This window comes from Kryptolebias marmoratus, linkage group LG10 (genome assembly GCF_001649575.2).
Source record: "Kryptolebias marmoratus isolate JLee-2015 linkage group LG10, ASM164957v2, whole genome shotgun sequence".
Classification (NCBI taxonomy): Eukaryota; Metazoa; Chordata; class Actinopteri; order Cyprinodontiformes; family Rivulidae; genus Kryptolebias; species Kryptolebias marmoratus.
Window position 1 is genome coordinate 14,198,811 of NC_051439.1, and position 17,432 is coordinate 14,216,242.

The 17,432-nt window shown below is 39.7% G+C and overlaps 1 protein-coding gene across 1 annotated transcript; it reads left to right on the forward strand.

Moving 5' to 3' along the window:
* Positions 1 to 93: 93 nt before the first annotated feature.
* arel1 (apoptosis resistant E3 ubiquitin protein ligase 1) lies at positions 94 to 11,258 on the forward strand. Its single transcript, XM_017418474.3, has 22 exons — positions 94 to 192; positions 883 to 1,110; positions 1,277 to 1,445; positions 2,841 to 3,061; positions 3,650 to 3,721; positions 3,984 to 4,210; positions 4,406 to 4,643; positions 4,726 to 4,895; positions 5,076 to 5,256; positions 5,363 to 5,607; positions 5,746 to 5,823; positions 5,900 to 6,041; positions 6,124 to 6,245; positions 6,354 to 6,429; positions 6,558 to 6,667; positions 6,772 to 6,951; positions 7,244 to 7,369; positions 7,740 to 7,869; positions 7,954 to 8,012; positions 8,098 to 8,187; positions 8,279 to 8,454; positions 8,905 to 11,258. Exons 2-22 carry the CDS (start codon positions 963 to 965, stop codon positions 9,005 to 9,007), a joined length of 3,063 nt encoding a protein of 1,020 aa, XP_017273963.1. The 5' UTR covers positions 94 to 192; positions 883 to 962; the 3' UTR covers positions 9,008 to 11,258.
* Positions 11,259 to 17,432: the final 6,174 nt, after the last annotated feature.

Sequence of the window (17,432 nt, forward strand, 5' to 3'; positions counted from 1 at the left end):
AATAATAATAATAATAATAATAATAATAATAATAATAATAATTTAGTGAATAAAAGTGAGTTACAACAAATTCAAACGTGACGGGAGGTGTACATTTTTCAGCACAACACCTATCCGGCTGCTATGCTATCGCCTGAGAGACGAAGGTAGTTGCGGCTCTCGTTAGCATGGATTAGTGGCTGTTTTACCTGGGTAGGATGATGTTTTGTTTATCAGTAATATTTCAGAATGTTCGTATTGAATTTGTGAGGTTGCACGCCCTCATAGCCACAATGAGCTGTTGCCGAGTTTTCAGTAAAGACACTGACATTGGCGGCTAATTTGACTAGCTGTTAGCATTTGTGTTGTCCTTATAGTAGCAGTTTGTGCAGCTTCAAACAGCATTTTGTGGGATGGTGTTGCATTTGACTTGTTTTTTGCTCTTGGAGTTTGGTCATTTTGGTAAAGATCACTGAATTAGCAATAGGAGCTGCACGTTAGGACACATTGCTATTTAGGGTTTTTGTGTGGTTGCTCGTTTGTGGCAGCAGATAACATTGGTTAACGTTTTGAAACCCGAGCTAGCGAGTCCAGACACTTCATCATTGCACAATTGTCGGATAGAATTACTAATAGATTTTTTTCCCCTTTTAATACTTGTAGTCTGTTGTCTCACTGTTCTTTTTGTTTTGTTTCTTTCAAAAATGTTATATAAACCTGTGTTTTGCCTGTCATCTTATTTTCCGTACTTCCCCACACTTCAGTTTCACTGTTTTCGTAGAGAAGCAGGCAACAGCATAGCTGGTTAAATATTTACAATCTGACCAAGGTAGTCTGTTGAAAACTTAAGCTGTGTGATGAGTACTTGATGTAACTTAATCTAACTTATTTCTTATATTGTAGGTTATTTGACTACTTCGGTAGTGTGTGGCAGTTCTTTTGTGAGCACGGAGGGACATGAGTGAAGGCTCAAGGATGGTCTGATGGACCGCCGCTTCTTCCTGACCCTCCTCTTCTGCTCAGTGTTGTGGATCTTCTTCTGGGAAATACGCTGGAAGATCGGAAAAGAAAGTGAGATTGAACAATGGCTCCAAGGACATAACCTCTCTCACTACGGGCACTTATTTGAAGGTCAGTGGGTTACAGTTTTCCATCCGAGTGCATCATGAAAAGGTGCTTGATTGTCATGTTAATATATACAGAGAGTGCTTGCAGTAATCCTAGCTGGTGTTGATGTTGTGTTGTTGGCCAGAAGGACATTGTTTTTTTTTTAATGTGCTGTTCATGTGTCATCCAGATGTACAGACGCTGGAAGAACTGAGTCTGAGTGTACTGAGTCGTCTGGAGGAGGTGGTGAACGAACAACACCGCTGGAGGGAAATCGCAGAGGCTCACATCCAGCTTCTCCGAGACTTTGCCTTCCAGGAGTGGCTTTGTTCCCAGAGCCTGGAGCACTATTACCAGACGTAAGCAATAAAAGGCCTTGACTCAGACATTACACCAATCTGGCATACATTTATAAACATCCTGCTGTTTTGGGGATTAGTTGCTTGTTTAGAAATCATTAGTGGTGCATTAATTTCCAGAACATCACCATTTATATTGTTAAAGGAAGTGTTTTGGTCATTGTGGGCAGGTTTTTTGCATTATTGCACAGGCTGTGTTTATTTGTCCACTTGAGGGCAGTGTCTCTGAATAGCTGAGTCTGAGCTGTGTGATCTGCAGTGTTTCAGAGGGTTACTGCAGTAAAAAGTATTCTTCAGAGACCCTGTAGCAATGCAGATGTTTGTGTGTTGGGTGCTTTCTATAAAAACAAACAGGAGTATGTATATTTCATTGACTTATGAAAACATGACCTCGGTGTTTGTTTGTCTAAAGGTCAATCATGTTTCAGAGAAGCTTCATGTTTTGAAAAAATACCGTCTGACTTCTCTAAAAGCAAACAGTCTTGAAGGTTATGACACTGCTGTCCTTTTACATCTTCATTGCTCTCATAATTTAATTCAATTTTCGATTCAACTACTTTGGTGGCATTTGAACATTACACTTGCAAAATTTTCTTTATGTCAAATTATGATTTAAAATATCAAACTAGTTTAAGAACAAACCAGTAGATATAGAATTGTTATATTTGTTTATCTATTAAGGAATATTGCTCAGTATTTAACATATGTAAGAGGTTTTTGATCATTTTTTTTGCAGTTATCTGCTGGCCAAAGGTTTCTGCTAAATGGGAAGTTTAAACAGCAAACTAACATACGTCTTCCTTTGCTTTTCAAAGAAATTGTCTCATTATGGGTGGGATACAATTGGTATACAATTAAACAGCAACACACTATATTTGAGAGTTACAGATTAAGATTATGCTAAATTGGAGACAGCTGTATGATTGTAAAGTTACTTGAAAACCAGTGAAATTTTATTTTATGTCCGTTTTTATTTGATATTTTTTGTTTCAATGTTTAAAACTCAAACATATAACTGCAGCAGGTTCTCAAAAGGTCAGTCTAATGGTTACAACGTGCAACAGGAAATTATTGTTATTTGTTTTAAAAGTTAATTTTGTTTGTTTGTTTGTTTCCTGCTGCTGCTCTACCCTTGCTTGTCCAATATCAATGTTTTTTTTTTTCTTATGCTGACATTAGGAATGAAGAGCTGCATGTCACGATCACTTCTCATGTAGCTGCAATTAATATGCAGAACTTCAGATAAACTAGTGTTTATGTGTGAATGGTAGCCTTCCGTTTTTCAGTTAGAGAAGTGGACTTGCACAATAGATGAAGTTCATATCTGCAGTCATAGTGCGGTTGTTTTCTCGAACTAGAAGAAGAAAAGTGTTTCATTTTTCTTTCTCCCCGCAGACTGAAGACCCTAGGCTGTAAGAATCTGGATGATCTGTCTCAGTTTGACAGTCAGCTACAGCTTTCCTTATCTGCCTGGGGTTACTACTACGAAGATTACATAAAGCTTTCCACTGGCATCAAGATCCTCCAGACTTCCAGGCGGAGTCGAGACCAGGACTACGAGATCCGGCTGGTACACAGCCTTGCAGAGAGGCGTCTGAATGAAAAGTGGTCAATTGGTGAGACTCTTGTCTATTGCCTTCTATTTAAAGCCTTCTGGTTTTACTGTCTTTCCACAGCTGTGGATTAGCAAGAGCTTCAACACATAAACATAAGATGAATTATAATGCTGCTGTAGTGTTTTTACAAATATTATTGCAAGAGTCACAGTTTAAGTGTTTTTATGGGGAAGTTTTGTGTTGCTTCAATTGTAGTCACAACACAAAACTGGATCTTTTTTTTTTCCCTCCCTCATAAAAACAGGAAATCTTACAGAGAATAAATGCACAATACTATAAGAACAATCAAATATTGTGCCTTTCTTGTCAGCATTCCTAATGTTTATCTGCACCTCTTGTTGGCCGGCATTCTTTTCTGTGGGAGTGGCTTTGACCTTGTCAGAGCACAAAGCTGGCCATTCTGCTCACACCTTTTTCCATTAGTTGTCATTTCTTGTAAAGTAAATCTGTTCTGTATATGTATCATAGAACAGTTTTTTTTTTACCAAGGAAAGATGGTTAAAATTGACTTTGTTTCAGGACAGAGATTTTATACTGTCTGCATTTTATTTCTTTAAAACATTTTCCCCATTTTTTTTTTTTTTTTAGTGGGAGCTCTCCTTTTTGGCTGTACTGTGGCACTGTGCTTCTTGATAAGGGACCTCATGTTTTACGTGATTGGTGAGTCCAAAATTAGCTGTTTGGTGGTTGTTTCTAAGCAGATATTTACTAGGAAGAAACTTTATTTCCTCTTTTTTTATCTTAATGTCTAAATATTAACTATGTGGTCATTCAAATTAGGTTTGTTTAGCTTAAAGATTCGACATAACATGCTGAAAATAAATCTTTGCTCGGTTGTAATACTGAAGCAACATATTTTAAAACCAAATGAACCCATTTAATAAAGTTTTATGTTCTGTTTTTTTTTCCTTTCTTGTGGCAGGTGGAATTACTGTTTCCATCATAGCGTTTTTCTTTACCATCAAGTTCCTCTGTGAGCTTGCAGCAAGGATCGTTAGCTTCCTGCAGTATGAAGATCCAGGACGAAGAGGTGATCGCAGCATCTACGACTATGTCCGTGGCAACTACCTGGACCCGCGTTCCTGCAAAGTGTCATGGGACTGGAAAGAACCGCAGGAAGTGGGGCAAACGATGACCTTTAGAGTCCAGGTGATGATAGATTTCAAATGCATTGAGAGTAAAAATGGGAAATGTATTTGACGTTTCTAGGTTTGTTTAAAAGGAGCATACAAAAATAGTCTTTTGAGAATACTTGTACAGGGCAAAATACGTTCTAAATTGGGAAAAACAACCTGATGTATGTAATCTCTGTAATTCATTCTACTCCTTTTTTATTTGTCTTAGCTGTTCTACAAAAATGGTCAACCTTTCCCAGCTCATCGGCCTGTGGGTTTGAGGGTCAACATCACCCACATTGAACTGGCCCTGGACATCCCTGTCACACAGGAGGTCCTGCAAGAACCAGAGTCCAACGTCGTCAAAGTTGCCTTTACAGTGCGCAAAGCCGGACGCTATGAGGTTGCTGTCAAGCTGGGCGGCCTCAACGTGGCTTACAGTCCTTATTACAAGATATTTCAGCCAGGTACAGCTATGACATTTTATACATCTTTTTTGTTATTATTTTTATTTAAGAAATAAAATAATATGTTTTGTTTTCTCCTCAGGTACAGTTGTTCCATCCAAAACAAAGATAGCCTACCATTTTTCCACCCTGGTGCTAACAAATGGCCAGCAGCACACATTACAAATTGAACCCAGGGATGAGTACGGAAACCCCACCAGTAACTCCACTTCTCTCACAGATGAAGCCAACTACAGTGTGCATGTTCACTCTGTAAGCAGAACCACCCTTTTTTTACTAACTAAGCTGACCTTCATTTAAGGTTTTTCCTGATTATGACTGTGAACGCAAAACCCAGCATCTTTTGATTTTTATTTTTTTTCGCTCCTCTGTTGATCTTTGTTCTTTGGCTGAAATCAGCTGATATTCACTTCAGTTCTTCTGTTTTTTCAGTTGGGCACAGTGGACGATGATGGTCTTGAGGGTTTCTACAGTAAGTCTGTTTCACTCAACAAGCAGGAGTGCCAGGTTCTGCTGAGACTGACCCTGAGGAAGACGGGCTGTTTCAGGGCCCGCATCTCCTACAAGAACCAGCCGCTTAGCAACGGGGAATTCGACATAATTGTTCTCAGTGGTGAGCAACGTTGCTGAAAACCACGCAGTACTTTAGAAGACCCCTCTTTTTGCAGTTAGTTTGTGTTTTCATAGCCTAACCTTCCAGTTGTTGTCATACATTGCAGAGAATGAAAAAGCCTGTGTGGAGAAGAATGTGTCCACTCCAGGCATAAGCATCTATTTCGAGGCGTACCTTTACAGCAGTGGGAACTACAGCAGTTCAACATGGCAGTTACCAGCTTCCTCTCTGTTGGCTCCTCAGAGGAGGCCCTCCATGGGGGAGGAAGATGAGGAGCATGACTCTCCTGTGGAGGGCCAACCGGAGAAAGTGAAGAAACCAAAAAAGGTCTACTGTTACATATCGCCAAAGGTGAGTAAGAGCCTGAATAGTTAGACCAGAATTTGGTCTGTTTATTTATTTATTTTCTTGTTCAAGTTTTTGAGATCTTGAGGAGATATCCAGTATGTTTTTAAAGATGACGTCACTGATTTGAATTTTGTCAAACAGCAACTATCTGTTAAGGAGTTCTACCTGAAAATTATTCCGTGGCGCCTTTTCACATTTCGGGTTTGTCCGGGAACGAAGGTAAGCAGAATTGATGAAAAAACACAATTTTTTTACGTGTATTATCAGGTCACTGTAACCTCTTTTTATTTTCCAGTTTACCTACTATGGTCCAGACCCAGTTCATAAGTATTTAACTCTTGTGGTGGATGATGGGATACAGCCTCCTGTGGAGCTCAGCTGCAAAGACAGAAACATCATGGCGGCCACTTTCATTCGCTTCCTGCACAAAAACATTGGTTTGTTTCACTCTGATGAGGACATTATCAAAGTTGCCCCGTATGCAGAACCCTCTCAGTAATTCCATGTCCTTGGTTTTAGGTGGCTCTGAAACCTTTCAAGATAAAGTGAACTTCTTTCAACGTGAACTCAGGCACATTCACTCCAAGAAACCTCGTACCAAAACCTGCCTAAAAATCTCCCGACATGCCATTCTAGAGTCAGTGAGTACTGCTGCATTATAACACCTTTTCACGAGTCAGGCTTTCTGCAAATACACACATAATTCTGATAATGTTGCGAGCCCTGCGATATGTTGACTCTCATTTCAGTCATTAAAGGCTACAAGGAACTTCTCAGTGTCGGACTGGAGCAAGAACTTTGAGATTGTGTTTCAGGATGAAGAAGGTAAAGAAAAAAAATATGTAGAGCTCAGGTTTATGAGCTCGACTGAAGCCTTAAACTCTTGCATCAAGCGGTGCTTACAAACATTAGTCTTAAAGTGCGTAATTTTTTTTTTTGTTATCCTTTTGCAGCTCTTGACTGGGGTGGACCTCGCAGGGAGTGGTTTGAGTTGATCTGTAAGACTCTATTTGACACGTCCAACCAGTTGTTCACCCGCTTCAGTGACAACAACCAGGGCCTTGTGAGTTCTCCTTTGTGATCATTTTCACATTAGTCCTCATAATCCAGTTCAGCAACATTTCATTTAAAAAAAAAAAACTAACCAAGCATGCTTTGTGCTTCCAGGTGCACCCGAATCCTGACAGGCCGCCTCACTTGCGCTTGAAGATGTACGAGTTTGCAGGTCGCATCGTGGGAAAATGCTTGTACGAGTCCGCTCTGGGCGGAGCCTACAAACAGCTGGTCCGAGCGCGCTTTACACGTTCCTTCTTAGCTCAGATCATTGGTCTTAGGATGAACTACAAGGTATGGAAACTTTAAAATTAGCAAGGTTCTGTTTTCATTGTTTATCCTTGTCTGTCATCTGGTCTGTCTCATCTCCTAAACATGCTTCAAAAAGCCATGAAACAGAATCTGGTCCTCTGGATTATTTATGGAAAGCCCGCCAGCTTGTATCGCTGTTTATCTAACTTGCTAAGAATTCAAAAAGCCCACCCAATTATCTTTTGGGCCATTCTTCCCGAGAAGATGAAATGCCATGTTTATTTAAAAAAAAGTCACTTTACTGTGTTTTCCATTTTATTTTCCGCACACACAGTACTTCGAGACAGATGACCAGGAGTTCTACAAAACTAAAGTCTGCTTCATCCTAAACAATGACGTGAGTGAAATGGACCTGGTGTTCGCTGAGGAGAAGTACAACAAGTCAGGACAGCTGGAGAAGGTGAGGCAACACTTTGGAAAAGAACCACCTCTTTAATCTGTAAAACTATTTCATCATAGATAGTCCTAATAAATCATGCAAAATGAACCATATTGCTTGTTTGGCAGACATCTTGTTTTTCCTAAAAGAGGGCGCCATTAGGTTTATATGATGGCGCATGAGTAATTTGCAGTCCAGGCTTTTGTTTTTTAAACTTTACAGATTAGTAGAAATTTTACTCCACAATTCTGCAAAATAGCTGGTTTTGTGTTTCCTCCTGTTGAAACGAAACTTAGCTGCCTGTTAGAAATGAGATAAATATGTCACTGGATCAAACTGCTCGTTTAAACGTTGGAGTCGTTCCTGTATCCTTCCTCGTGTTCTCCTGCAGGTGGTGGAGTTAATTTCAGGGGGAGCTCAGATCGCTGTTACCAATGAAAATAAGATCCATTATCTCAACCTGCTGGCACAGTACAGACTGGCCAGCCAGGTGAGGGACGAGGTGGACCACTTCCTGAAAGGTAAGAAGACAAACCCAGATGCGGTCTGCTGTTTTGTCCCTGTTGTGTGCATGTCATTAAGATGATTTGTTTAATCAACTGCAGGATTAAATGAACTGGTTCCAGAAAACCTTCTGGCCATATTTGATGAGAACGAGCTGGAGGTATACGTGTTGTTGGTAATAAAATCCCAGAAGTCCTTTCAAGGCCACTGGTTAATCATGTATGTTTTCCTTTTATTCTCATCAGTTGCTGATGTGCGGCACGGGCGACATAAACGTGCAGGACTTCAAAGCCCACGCCGTGATTGTCGGAGGATCCTGGCATTTCAGAGAGAAAGTAGGAAACTGTCCTCTTATAATATCTTCTACCAGCAAAGAGCTGTGTCTGCATTCAATTTTATCCTTTTTTTTTCCCGCCCTAACCACAGGTGATGAAGTGGTTCTGGGCAGTGGTGTCCAGTTTCACCCAGGAAGAGCTGGCACGTCTGTTGCAGTTCACCACCGGCTCCTCTCAGCTTCCCCCCGGAGGATTCAACACCCTTTGCCCCTCTTTTCAGATCATTGCCGCCCCCACACACAGCACTTTGCCCACTGCACACACCTGGTAAGCAGAGGCAGGATGCACATTGTGTTGCTGAACCATCTCTGTAGCATTCAAGCACGTTTGGTGAACATTTAACTCTTTAAAAAACCCTAACACATATAGTTTTAGTTGAAAAAGGAAATTTCAATTTCTCTAAAATTTTAATTGACTGCTTTGTATGCAAACATGCTCTTCATCAGGGTCACAGAACTTTCCTGACACTTCTGTATGCACGCTGCTATTCACAGTATTTTAGCAGCGTTGTGTTGTTCAAGCAGCAGTAGGCTGCTCTTTGTACAACTGCATATATATTTTTAACCTTGTCACCCAGAGCAACACTCACTGATGTGTGTTAGATAAGATTTTAAGGAATGTATTTTGAACCATAAGAGAATTTTTGCATTTTGCAGCAGGTTTTTTTGCTTATCAGTGATGCTGAAATTAGCTGACTCTCTGTCACTCCGTGTCTAGTTTTAACCAGCTGTGCCTCCCTACGTACGACTCCTACGAGGAGCTGCACAAGATGCTAAAGCTGGCCATCAGCGAGGGCAGCGAGGGCTTCGGCATGCTCTGATTCCTCCGTCACCATCACTGTGGTTCCACTCGTTCACGTGAAGACCAGCACTGCTCCACTGCCCTGGTTTTCTTCATTCATCACCATCTAACAGTCCCAGCAGCTTGGCTCTCACTGTATATTCTCCGTTTGGAGGAGAGAGCTAATCAGGAAGTCCCAGAAGACTGTGGAGTTTAGTTATATGAACCCTAATGCTACTGTATGTAAATAAAATCTCCTTTTTGTTTCGAAAAAAAGGAAGAAATACAACAACAACAACAAAAAAAAAAGGCAGCACTTAAGGTAGTATATTTCTGAATGCAACGTTTCTTTAGCTTTATAAGTTCAAGAATCAAATAAGGCAGGAACAAAGGCCTTTGAGTTATAGTAAATAACTGCTTCTTTTGTATTTTGCAAACAGAGGAATGAAGTAAGTGCAACGGCAGCCTCCATGTGATGTGGGTGACACGTGCATCTGCAGCACTTTGGCCTTAATCGATCAGGGACTGATGTGTGTATGTAAATATATGATATCATTCTTTAAACTCGATACGTGTACATGCTGATGTGTATACATAAGTTTTCCTCTCGTTAACTTTTGGTTGTGACTTTTAAGAAAAAGGGATTTTTTATTTATTTTTTTGTTATTGCTGCACGTTTGCTAGGTTGAGTATTATTAATTAATATTTCTGAGTTCCAAGAGTGTTTTAAAAGAGGCCAAGTAAATTCTACCGTCTCTGTTTCTAATTTATTACCTCCGCCGAGGAGGTTATGTTTTTTCGTAGAGTTGGTTTGTTCGCTTGTCTGTTCGCAAGATTACTTAAAAAGTAATGAGCAGATTTTGCTGAAATTTTCAGGGAATGCTGGGATTGTCACGAGGAACAATTGTGGTTTTGATCCGAATTGGACTTTTTTCTTTTTCTTTTTTTTTTTAAATGACATTATGGCCTTGGCGAAGGTTTGCGCTCTCCGAATGCTTCTAGTTGATAAATGTTTTGATTTATAGTTTAACATTCTTTGTATTGTTTTCTAACCTGCCTTAATCATGCCCTTTGCCTCTGATTGTATCGAGACAAGTTCTTAGGTGGGAACAAGCAGACAATAACAGGAAAGAACTCCTTCGGTGTAAACAGGGTGGATGAGAGTTGGATCCTGGACGAACTCCTATTAAACCAACATTTTGTCATATATGCTTTGTATGTTTAGTCACAGCCTTTAGTGGGTTTACCTCAGGATCTCCTTTCCCACCTATGCATCCCCTGACACACCGACAGATGTTTTCATCCTCACGTATGAAAACACACACATACACACCATTAGCTCATAGTTGCCTCCGTTCAGTCATGATTGTCCTGAGTAAGCTGATGGAAAGTATTGTATTTCTGGGAAAATATTCTTTTTTTTTGTCTTTTGTTGTAATATTGTCAAGCTATTTATTTTAAATGTTTCGAGGGTTGTCAATATCCTGAGCCAACAGATGTTTTCTCATATTTTTTAAATTTTTTTTTGTGCATAATTGTTGGAATTACATTGCTGTTCAAGAGTTTACACGATCTTTAGCCATGTTGTAATAATATGTGCCGCCAGTCGGAGTATTTCTAAAGCATTGTTCAAGTAAAAGTGATGTTTAACTTTGAAGCAAAAAGGAAACTTACTGGATGAGGCTTTTTCATTTTTTTGTTTGTTCATATGCACCACAATTACTCTTAAATGCAGTTTTTTAAACATTGCTTTGTTTTGGCTGTAAGTTTAACCTGTTCACTTGGAGATGTATTGTTGGGTGGCACAAACGTCACATTTGGACAGTAGTTTGGTTTTGCTGGTGGATTGCAGTGTGAAAAGCTGCGTAAGAAGATGCCAGCTTGTTTGGGTTGTTCGCCTGGTACACCGAGAACACTAGAATTGTTACACGTTCATAATAATAGTTCATCAGGGTGACATTTCAGCTCCCAAACTAAAAGTTGAGATCACTTTTCGACTGAAAGGCGGTTTATGCATTACATGACCATTCAGGAAAAAAATGATGGTGGTTTGTTTTGTGGTTTTCCGTTTTTGTTTCATGTTTTGCCTCCACTTGTTTTACGTTTGAATGGATTTCTGGCTTAGATAGCCTGAGTGTGATTTTTAAAAATGTAGATATTGTGAAATATTTGATAACTTTTTTGTTTTTTTTCCCCTCCTTTTTTAACAGCAGGCCTCTGCTGATGAATGTTCAAAGACTCTCTGGACTTCAGGTCCTGCATTTATTGGAATAAAAATAAGCTAAATTGAGCATTTCCAGTGTGCAAATGTGTTGGTGAAACAGTGCGATCCATATAGAAAGTTTGATTGAAACCAGCATTAACTTACAGATCCAGTATTTGTATGAATTACATTTGGATTTGGACACAAGGGGGCGCTGGCTCTGCATTTGACTTGTGCTCACCATAAATGAAAAGTATATTTTTTCACATCATTCGCTCAGAAACGGTGAATAATGAGGGTTTCTGTCTTCAGCTTATTAACCTTTTTTTTTACTCAGACTGGACCAGAATAAATCATTTTCTTTTCAGCTTTAATGTCTTTTTCTAAGTCAGCTTCTGATATTGTTCTCAGAAAGCGAGTTTTTCCTCTCTCGCTCTCTCTCTTTGCCTTGTTGTGAACTTTCAGGCCCTCCCACATGCTCCTGGCACATCTCCTCATAGTGTCGTCTGGACACCATCAGGAGCCACCAGAAAGGCATCTTGAAGCACTTGAAGGCAGAAATGCTGCTATTTAGTCCAGGCATGCACCTGTTGATTTACATAATGGTCTTTCTCAAATTTCCCCCTGAAGAATGTGTGCTAAAAGGGGACAAATCATCTGCCTCATTCACATGTAGGCGATCGCACTGCAACAATACAAACCAGCTTTGCATAGTAGAAATTCATTATGAAAACATGTTTTTCTGACTAATTTTCCTTCTGCTGCTCTATAAACAACACCAGACCTGAAAGTAGCTTGGATTTTGGGATTCGGTGTTTCCAATTTGGGCCATTCAGTCTTATAGGTAGTGTACAATTCCTCATTTCCTACGTCTGAGTCGGCCTCTGAGCTGTCCATCATCTCCTCTGATCTCCAGAGAGTGATCTTTCTCAGGGCGAACAACACCAATGTGGCATTCCTGACCGCTCTTCCAGCTTCCTGTTAAACAGCCGTGGGGGTTGTCTGCTTCCTATTGCACAAACCTGGGTCCTCATTACCTGATTGGACGCTGCTGATTAACTGCCAACTGGACTGGCTGAAGTTATTCATCATCCGTGACAACTGAGGCCAGTCCTAATCAGTCAGTAAAGGACAGGAGAGTTTTGCGCCGGTCGCAGGCCTGGTTTTGGGGTTACCCATTACTGTATGGCACAGTGACTTCATGTTCCATCCGGGGGGCAAACATCAGGTCTACATGTGCACAAAGTCCACCTCCAGGAGGAGCAGAGTCGCGCTTCCTTCTCCCTCCTTTCATTACAGCTGACCACGAGAATGACTGTTTGCTTAATCAGGGTTTTTAACGTGGCTCCTTTTATGATTGCTGATAGTGTGGTTGTGCAATCTATGTTTATAGACAAAACAGCTGTGTGAAGCGCACGTCGCAGTGATGACAATGGTCTGGCAGAGAATATATAGATCGTTTACCACAACTGATTAAAGAGATTTCTTGTCCTCCGTTCTCTTGATACTTCACAGATTTTCTGTTGCTCTCATTGATTCTCCGTAATTTAAGCGCTGAGGACTGACTCTCAACACCCAAACGGGGGGTTTGCTACAAGTTCAAATGTACATAAAAAGGCCTCATTTAAATGCATTCTTTTGGCTGAAACAGCCGCCGACACATGTTTTGATATGAAAATGATATAAAAGTCTGCAGAATGTGTCCAGCTGAGGTCAGAGACAAGCAGAAGCTTTCAGCCACAAGCAGTCTTGAAAAACTGCTAGTGTGGTGATAAAGTATCCCCCAGCTGATGACTATCTATGTAATATATAGGATGCTGGAGAGACGATATTGATTCATTGGGTTAGTTTTACTGCTGGGTTGTGCAGCTGCATTATTTTTAAGTGTGTTGAAAAACCTTATATTTCCACTGTGAAGACAGGGCCTCTAATGTGGATTGTCCAAGTGTTTGACAAATATCCCATGCTGCTCCACCCTATTGTCAGTGCAGTGTCACTGTAAAATTTATGAACTGGCTGTGAAATGGGATTCATCCTCATATCTGAAGTGCAGCAACAGAAATGAAAGAAATGAATGTTTTGAGTCATGCTAGCACCAAAAGATGTGGTCAAATCTGTCAGTCCCAAAGTTTGATCCAGTCTGAAATATCTCAACAAGTTCATGGCCTGCCAAGAAAACTTTGTCCCGTGGCTCCTTGGGTCCCAGAGATTATTATTTCTGACTTTAGTTGTTGCATGTCTTTTCCTCGTTTTACAATAAGAGGTTTTATTTTTCCAATAAGATGGGCTGAAAGATGTTGGATTGATTACTATTCTATTTGTTGCAGATGTTCATGATGCTCAGAGACTTATTGCTGACTACTAGATGTCATCTTCCAACACCAGATCTTTACTTTTTGAATTATCTCATCTACATCTACAGTTACATTTGCAATAAATAGATTGGCATTAGATTGTTCACTGAGGCCACAGGCTATAAATAAAGACTGAGTCTTTCGTGGTTCTCATAAAACCACCAGGAGCCTCATATTTGTGATTTTGAATCTAATCGACTAGTGGAATGATGGATTGATATTATGTTTATTACTTACATTTAGAGACATTTTATCTTGAGCTGTGGTGTAGTGCTGCACAAGCCCCCTACCGATCAGATGATTATTTTCTAGTGTTTCCAAAAAAAATTATACAATGCTTCATGTTTTCGACTCATCTTGCCATTTCTGCTGCAACCAACACTGGTCGACGGGATGTTGCATGAGAAAATAAAACCACACTTTTTAATTTTCTTTTCTCTTTTGCATGCATGCTAAAGTCAAATAAGCCAATGGTTGCTGTGTCTGCTGAGTTTGGGAAAAGCTGAGAGCTGCGATGTCACAAAGTTCACTGTAATAATGTCATTGAGACATTTCTGTCTGACTACTTTGTCTTTCCTGTTATTTTCATTCCTACAATGCCTGGCTATATATTACTATAACAATATTTGAAAAAAAAAATCCAGTTTGAGAGGTATTCTGCTGCGTACAGTAAGTGACTTGACTGATAACTTCACTTAAACCGATCATCATGTCTCATGTCTCAGCTATGCATATTCTAAATATCATATTTAGAACTTAGATGAAGTTCATGACTATTTTGTAACCACTTGGTGGATGACAAAATCACTGTAAACTTAATGACATTATCACTCTGTTGTCTTAAGTGTTTGGTGCTCCAAAATTAATAATCTGTTGACACATTCAGCTAAGAAAGCAAACGACTGATGTTTAGCACAGCTGTACAAACTCATTAGTCCCATCTGAAACTCTTTCTGTGTTTCTTCCTGTTCTCTCATAACCTGATCTTTTTACTGTACATGCATCTAAAGTCATTTATTCAGTCCCTGAGCCTATGATGCATCCCCCCCCCCCCACACACACACAGCTGAATAAAAGCTGTATTTGTCAAAGTCACAAGATCAGTATCAAAGTCAATGTCATTACTCTTGAATCTTACACTTATTTAAAAGAATTTATCTGTATTTTAACTGGCAAGCGCAAGCCTTGCGGGTATTGGGCTTCTTTCCAACTTCAGAAACTGTGAGTCCGGAGCTCCAGGATGTTTTGTAGTCCATTACCATGGTAGATGGACCATATCTGCAAGCGATTTTACTTAACATAGTGGCTTTATTTGGTCACTCATCAGTTCAGATAAAAAGCCAGGTTGCTGTATCCTTATTGAGAATACTTAGAAAGATTTCCACTTTGTAGAGTAGATGATAAGTGTTATTTTAAATAGGACCTTCTAAGTACACTGAGATAGATAAATAAATGTAAAAATGGACTTTAAATTATCTTAATTTTTAAATTGTTTTTAGTCAAGCTTGAACTTTATGAGGTACTGTGTTTTGCTGGTAAAATTATTGGACTTGGAGCATCACAAAACATCCCCTTAAGGCTTGGTATTCTGCTTTGTGGTTTTAGCCAAATCCATAGTGTAAAAAGTCAACAAGCTTTAGCATTTTTAGGAGAAAATTATAAATATATAGTCTAACTCAGTTAGGGATTAATTCATTCATTCATTCATTCATACTTTCATTGCTGAGAGAATGAGATAGAGGATAAATTTCACAGCCTTGCAAATCCAATAGTAGCCACATGTGGCCCGCACATGTGCAAACTATATGTGTGCATATCAGCAGTGACTGGCTAACAGCATAGTATTAAATTTAATCCAGCAAAACTGCCTGAAGCTGGTGAGCGAGTGAGTTGAAGAAGTAGATGATGGAAATGAGAGGTACAGCACACCTTCTGGAAACTGCTGAGTGAGAGGAAGTGTGTTCCTGTCCGCCGTGGTGATCTCTGCCAAGTCATTCTGAACGGAGACGCTGGGCCCAGCAGGGACCACCCTGGTAAGGGAGCGGAACAGGGTGAGGCTCTGTTTGGACTGACAGAATGATTGACTGTATCCTATCAGCTGCTGCTTCCCAAACATGCAGAGCTCTCTCTTTAGATAATAGCTCGCTGCCGTCTAAACGCTTTTAAAAAGAAAAATTGCATATATTTGCCTTATTTTAGACAGAATAATACGCCTCTTGTTCAGGGGCCGTGCTTCATGTAAAAGCAGGATTGAGTGTATACATATTATGAAACTTTTCAGAAATTTTCTACATGTTTCCTGAGTGAAAACAGCTAGAAGAGGACATGATGTAACCCATACAAGCCTCTTTCTGCTCCCTGCCACAGTGTCATGTTGGACTGTCTTCCTGTTTAAGGGTGTCAGCACCAAGTAGGATGATGATGATACTCTCTAAAGCCAGAAACATGTAAGGACATGAGAAAGGCCATGGACACGGCAGCAGCTGTTTTCTTTGGTCAGACTGTAAGTGTTATATATTTTTCTTAGAAATGACCAATTAAACCACAGTTCTGTAAAGCAGCCTTCATTAAAGGGGTCAACACACTACTGGACAGAGACTCTTAAGGAAAAACATCAGACAAAAATTAACATTAGTTACTAAAAAGTGATTTCTACAAAAATCCTGTTTTACAGATTCATTTGCATTGCTATTGTGAGCAATTTCAAAGAAAAGTCAGTGCTGTAGGCAGGAGAAGATATTTTTTCAAAAGGGAAAGTCATATGATGCTACAACAAAGAACACATTCATGCTATAAATGAACAGAAAAAAATGCAGTTAATTTTAAAAAAATGGAAAGTCCTTCCAAAGAGACAGCTTGTTGCTATAAAATGCCTGTGTGAAATCAGTGAGAGAGCATTTTCCTGTTCTGGTTTGACAGACAGAGCAGAGCGATGCTGACATAATTGTGATTTCAGTGTTTTATAGGCAAAGATGAACATGAGAGATAAAGACTCTCTGGTGGCTCTGTCCAGGCAGTGAAATCCTCAAAACACACACAAAAACATTTAATTCATTATATCTTCTGCCATAGAACTGTCCTAATAGTCAGTCAGATTGGCTGTTCATCAAGTTTTCTCAAACTTGATAAAATCCTCCAGTTTTTTAAAACCATCTATTCCAAACCACTGTCATTGTTTCAAAACCCTTTTCACTACAAACCAACTACTCCACAAGAACAATCAGATATCCAACATTATCTGTGGACTGCATCTTAAATGTTTTCTATTCTCTGAATTAGTCTGTGATCTCGCTGCAGCCATTAGAAAATCCAGCAGCAACATTTCTAAGGTAAAATAAACATTGCATTGATCAAGAAGCTTTTAGCATGGAAATACACACAGAATGTAACACTATTCAACTCACACACACCCTGTATTCATTACCGAACAAAAAGGAAAGCCTTCCATTTTCTGTTTTTTTTTTTTTTTGATTTCTTCTTAAAGATCGAACATGACATATCACAGGCTGTTATGCAACTAAAGAAGTTTCTGGCTGTTTGCACTAAATTAGATTGAGCTATTTTCTGTTTAGGTTTGTGATTAACAGCACCCAGGTTGCCTCCAGATGTGGCTTGGCCTCAGACACGCACGCTGAATACATTTTTGATCAATTCACCTTTAAAAAAAGTGAGCCTACACGATATTATCCATCATGTAAAGGGATGGCGCAGCGATCTATTAAGTAGATCTGACTCTTTGGCGCAAACATGGAATCATTCTTTATGCTAAATGGTGGACAGATGGTTGAGCCTCTGCAAACAATCACAGCCAGTGATTACCACTTTAACTAGTGAGACGAAAACAATGAGGCGGTGGAAACAGTAGTTGGGCTCACAGAAATTTGACCGTCGTAAACTTGAATGCCATC